The sequence below is a fragment of the Cenococcum geophilum genome (assembly GCF_001692895.1).
Source record: "Cenococcum geophilum 1.58 unplaced genomic scaffold K441scaffold_32, whole genome shotgun sequence".
Taxonomy (NCBI): domain Eukaryota; kingdom Fungi; phylum Ascomycota; class Dothideomycetes; order Gloniales; family Gloniaceae; genus Cenococcum; species Cenococcum geophilum.
In genome coordinates, this window is record NW_027137590.1 from 1,628,310 (window position 1) to 1,632,950 (window position 4,641).

The following is a 4,641-nucleotide window of genomic DNA, read 5'->3' on the forward strand; positions in this document are numbered from 1 at the left end:
CCCTATTAGAGGCTGAATGTGCCAGCTTAGTTGGTTGGGTCTTAATCCCAGTTTCCTAATAGGCGTTAATTTTGCGATAGAGCTTAAGCCTATATAAACCTTTATATGTTGTAAACAGCAATTACTAATAGAGTATAGATTATACGTTTTAATTTGCTATAGAGCTGGTAGGGTTATTCTAGTATAGATGCCGCGGATAAGAGCTAGTGGTAAAGAGGGGACTAGCTTGCACTTAAAAGCCCAGCGTAATCCCCCCTTAGAGCTATCAGAAAGGCATAAGATAATAGCAACTTTGATAATAATGGCAGCAGCAACGGTAGCACCTTCTTAACCCCTTTGTTTTTATTTAGAAATTTCGCTTAATAATAGCAAGTTCTATACTAGTCCCTCTAGAAAATGGATAGCTTTACCTTAATATTATACAGTTATAGCTTCTGAGAAAGGCGCGAGTAGTACACCTTAGATAAAGCATAAAATACCCCTTTCCCCTCTAAGAAACAACCCTAGGGCGTATTAAGCTTGGCTAATTAGAGGTATGTTATTCTATATAGAGCCTTAGTCTAGAGATTTCGTCTAATAAAGTGCTTATAGACCCTAACCATGATTACGAGAATAATTATTATAAAAATTTTGAGGATAATAAGGAAGATGTCTATGGGGATACATCTAGTTAAGTTGCTAGAGGAAGCAGTTAAGGTAATTATCCCTAATAATTACTTTATTACTCTCTCCCTATTCTCCTAGTAGCTATAAATATATATATCTAACGGCTAGCAGTGGATCCAATAGTTATTAAAGATAGTATAGCCGACCCTAACCTAGAAGCTAAAGGCGACGGAGCTGATAATAATACTGGTAATAAAGCTGGTAAAGCCGACGATTAACTAACACCTTATGAATTAGGTATGCTTTTTTCCTCTATATAATGGCTTTGCCTAATAATTATTAGGTAACGGAAATAACCGCAGTAATAATAATAAGGGTGAGAAGTTACCCTCTTTAGAAGAGTTTAAAGATCTCTTCGGCGCATCTGTGTATAACCATATTAAACTTATAGTGGAAAACATTAATGAAATAAACGGTCTAGTTAAGAGAACTAATGTTACAACTATTCCCTAGGCTAATCCGCTTACTAGGAAAGAGAGCGATTATAAAAAAGGGAATATTAGAGGCGAATTACTTTTAATACTAAAGAAGCGGAAGCTTAAACAGCTAGAGCGGAGTGGTATTATTAGTTATAATTCTAATAATTCTGCTAAAGATAGTAGCGGGTATAACAAGGGTGGTAAGGGCGGTAGTCTATAACCCCAGAAATAACAAAAGCCACCTACCTCTTGCGAAAATTGGGCCCCCCGGCCCCCTATCGGCCTTAACTCTTAATGCCCCTAAGTTAATTATAACGATTACCAAGCGATATCCACTATATAGCCCACCAACCCTTTACTTTAGGGGCCTACCTCTCTCCATAATGTTGAACTACTGCGTGACGAAACTAGCAACTTAAGCAAATATAATTATAGCGGCAACAACAACTAGGGCGGCGTTTTAGACTTGGAGCCTACTGTGAAGCATCATACCCCATAGCATTGTGCCCGGCGTTATTGCTATTGCTTATAGTCTATCTTATAGAGATCCCGCGCTAAAGACAATAAAGCTAACAAAACCGTAGATAATGAATGGGAGATCTGTAAAATTCTAGAGGAAAGAATAACCGAGTTAGGGCTTAAATATAAGGTAGCTTGGATGCCTACCTAGGTTTATAAAAGCGGGCTTTTAAATGCTAAATATGCCCTTAAGTCTTACTAAAAACGCGTCTAGTACGCTAAAGTTGAATAACGGATATACTCTTCTGTAGAGGTAACTAAGGTAAAGACCAGAGCTGCCATACGGAAGGGATGGGGCTAATAGCTTAGTATTCTTGTGTTTTAGGTGGTAGATCTTTTACTTAGAGATCTATTTCTAGTTAAAGTCTTATTTTTAGCTGATACTATCCTACTAATTATCTTGCTTATGATATTAAAGCCAGAAGCCTAGCCCAATAACAGTATAAAACCTGCAAGAATAACCGCCATAATCTATATTCCTTACTCCTGCCGTTAAGTAACACTCATTGGGTCTTGTGTTTGGCGCTGCTTATCTACGCCTTATTGCCTCCTTTTCCTTTAGTGCTGCTTATTTCTGCCTTATTGCCTTCTTTTCTTTAGTATTACTAGTCCTGCTAGTCGCCTTATTCCTTTTTTAGGAAATATATATATAATGCTGCCTACACAAGAGTCATGTTCTTCCTAAAAACCACCTTCCGAGGTCATTCTACGCCATGCCTTTTTTCTTATGCATATCCACGAGGCGTTTCTCTTCATTGGCTGTCCATGGTTTCTCCTTTACAGCCTCCTCTTTGGGCTTAGGCCTTAGAATCTTATAATAGCGCCTGCATTCCTATAGTGTTCTACCTATAAAATGTCCAGTAATTTCCTCCTATAATAATTCCTTATTAAGTTTTCCATTACATAAGCCTATAAGGAGGGCCTCGCTATTAGTTATCTATAGCACTATCTAGGCCTATAAGGTTTTATTTATAACTTTAACCTTTATAAACGAAAGTAAAGGATAAGGCTGTATATTATTTAATAAGGGAGACCTACTAGTAATACGCCCTAAAACTCTAAAGGTATGCCGAAACTTAGGTTAGGTCTTTACTTAGGTAGAAGATGATATAATTAATAAGGAAGGGGAGCTAGATAAGTAATATATAACCATTAAGATTAACTATAAGACTAAGGTTATTAAGGAGTAATATAGGTAGCTTTTAGTAAGCTATCCTATATCTCTTTCTTTTACAGTACTATACTGACGCTAAGCCTTATACAGACGCATAAGACTACTTAGCAGCGGCTCTATCCTCTAGGAAAGCGCATTATATAGCTTAATAACCTCTTTACTAGCGTTAAACTATTTTAAAGGCTTTATAAACTTAGAGTTAAAACGGCTGGAATAGTTAGAATAATAAAGATATAGAATAAGGAGCAAGGGCAGAATTTTGTTAATATATACTAATCCTTTAAGTTTTAAAACTCTATTAGAAGTTACGTCAAATATATAAGAATTATTAAAAAGCAATCCCTAGGGATTGCGTCTCTCCGAGGAGATTGTTAATTAGGTAGGGTGTTAACTCTATACGTTTCTGCAGCCGTTATCCTTAGATGCCGGCGCTAGCCGCTTCTTACTATCGCTGGTGCCTCCTTACGTGCTTATACCTGCTAAAACAATTCCCAGCAGCTATTTCTAGCATTCCTTAGCGGACTATCTCTGCTCGGGTTCCTTGCATAATAGTCCTTTTAGCATAGACCTAAACGTCTCTAGCGCACTTGCTACGTGGACAGGGATTACATTATAGACCTAGTCATTATGCTGTCTGGGACTTAGCAGGCCATAAGAGCCCCATGCCTCTAAGTTGGGCTCCTAGTCGGTTAGAAGTTCCAGCGCAATAAGTCTAAAGGACTATATGTCAATGGCTTTAGAATAAGGTAAATTCGTTATATAGAGTTCGGGGGCCATATATAACAATAAGCCAGTAATAGTCGTTATATTTCCCAAAGCTTTAAGTTTCAATTCTCCAAAGTCAGCAATCTTAGGAGTAAGCCCGTCGTTATTAACTCTAATAAGGATGTTCTCCGGCTTTAGGTCCTAATAAGCAAAATCTTTATTATATATAGCAGCTATTCCGTTACAGATCTAAAGCATAAAGTTAGGAATATTATAAGCGTCAGGTTTTATTAAGTTAAGGCTACACAGGATCCACTCCATAATCATCTATAGTGGCTACTAATTCTCTAGTAGTATTAAGTTAATTGCCTTTACTAAGTTTGGCTAAAAGAAGGATAATTAATTAGCACTTAACGGCAACATAGTTTTAGTAGCGTTCACTTATATGCTCCCCAAGCTTAATTATATTCTTATATTCCGCTCTTAATTCTTCCTACACCTTTCTTACTATACTATTGTTGTAGTTCCTTAAGTATAGCTCCTTGGCGGCGAAGATAACTTCGGACTTTAATTCCTATACCCTTATAACTGATATATAACTTCCTTTCCTTTCTAATCCCTATTTCTGTATATATATAGCATTATCTTTTCTAAATCTAAGATTACTAATTTAGTTCTTATTTATCTTGGCCTTAAGACTAGGGAACTGTCTTGGTAGGGAGTCTAGAAGTTCTTTAGTAAATTTTACGGCTTTTTCTTGCTAACTGCCTTCTTCCTCGCGCGATAGGATCGGACGCTATGCCTAGAAACTAGCCGTTTAAAGATTGATAGTAACTAGGTTAGAGATTTCTATAGATAATCCCTACGTAAGAACTACTTTACGGCCGTTACCATCAATTATATAAACAGGATTTGTTAACAGCGTCTTTACTCTTAGGCGTCTTATAACTGGGCTAATATTAAACCTAATATACCGCCTGCTAATACTAGTCTTGTTATTCTTAACAAGCTAGAGGTTATATATCTTAGTTTTACTAGAAGAACCGAGGAAGCATTTATCTGGATAGTAGTAATCTCCAAAAGTTAGGGCAAAAAAGGGGCCGGTAAGCTCCTGCTCCTTAGACTGGCCTCCCTTCTAGTTCGCCAGAAAAGCATTAA

At 37.1% G+C, this 4,641-nt stretch overlaps 1 protein-coding gene across 1 annotated transcript; it reads right to left on the minus strand.

The window, feature by feature from the left end:
- Positions 1–3,498: 3,498 nt before the first annotated feature.
- On the minus strand, positions 3,499–3,684 carry K441DRAFT_570428 (uncharacterized protein; the record flags this gene model as incomplete). Its single annotated transcript, XM_067643918.1, has 1 exon — positions 3,499–3,684. A coding segment is annotated over one exon (186 nt), but the record flags the coding sequence as incomplete, so codon positions are not given.
- Between the last annotated feature and the right edge of the window lie 957 nt (positions 3,685–4,641).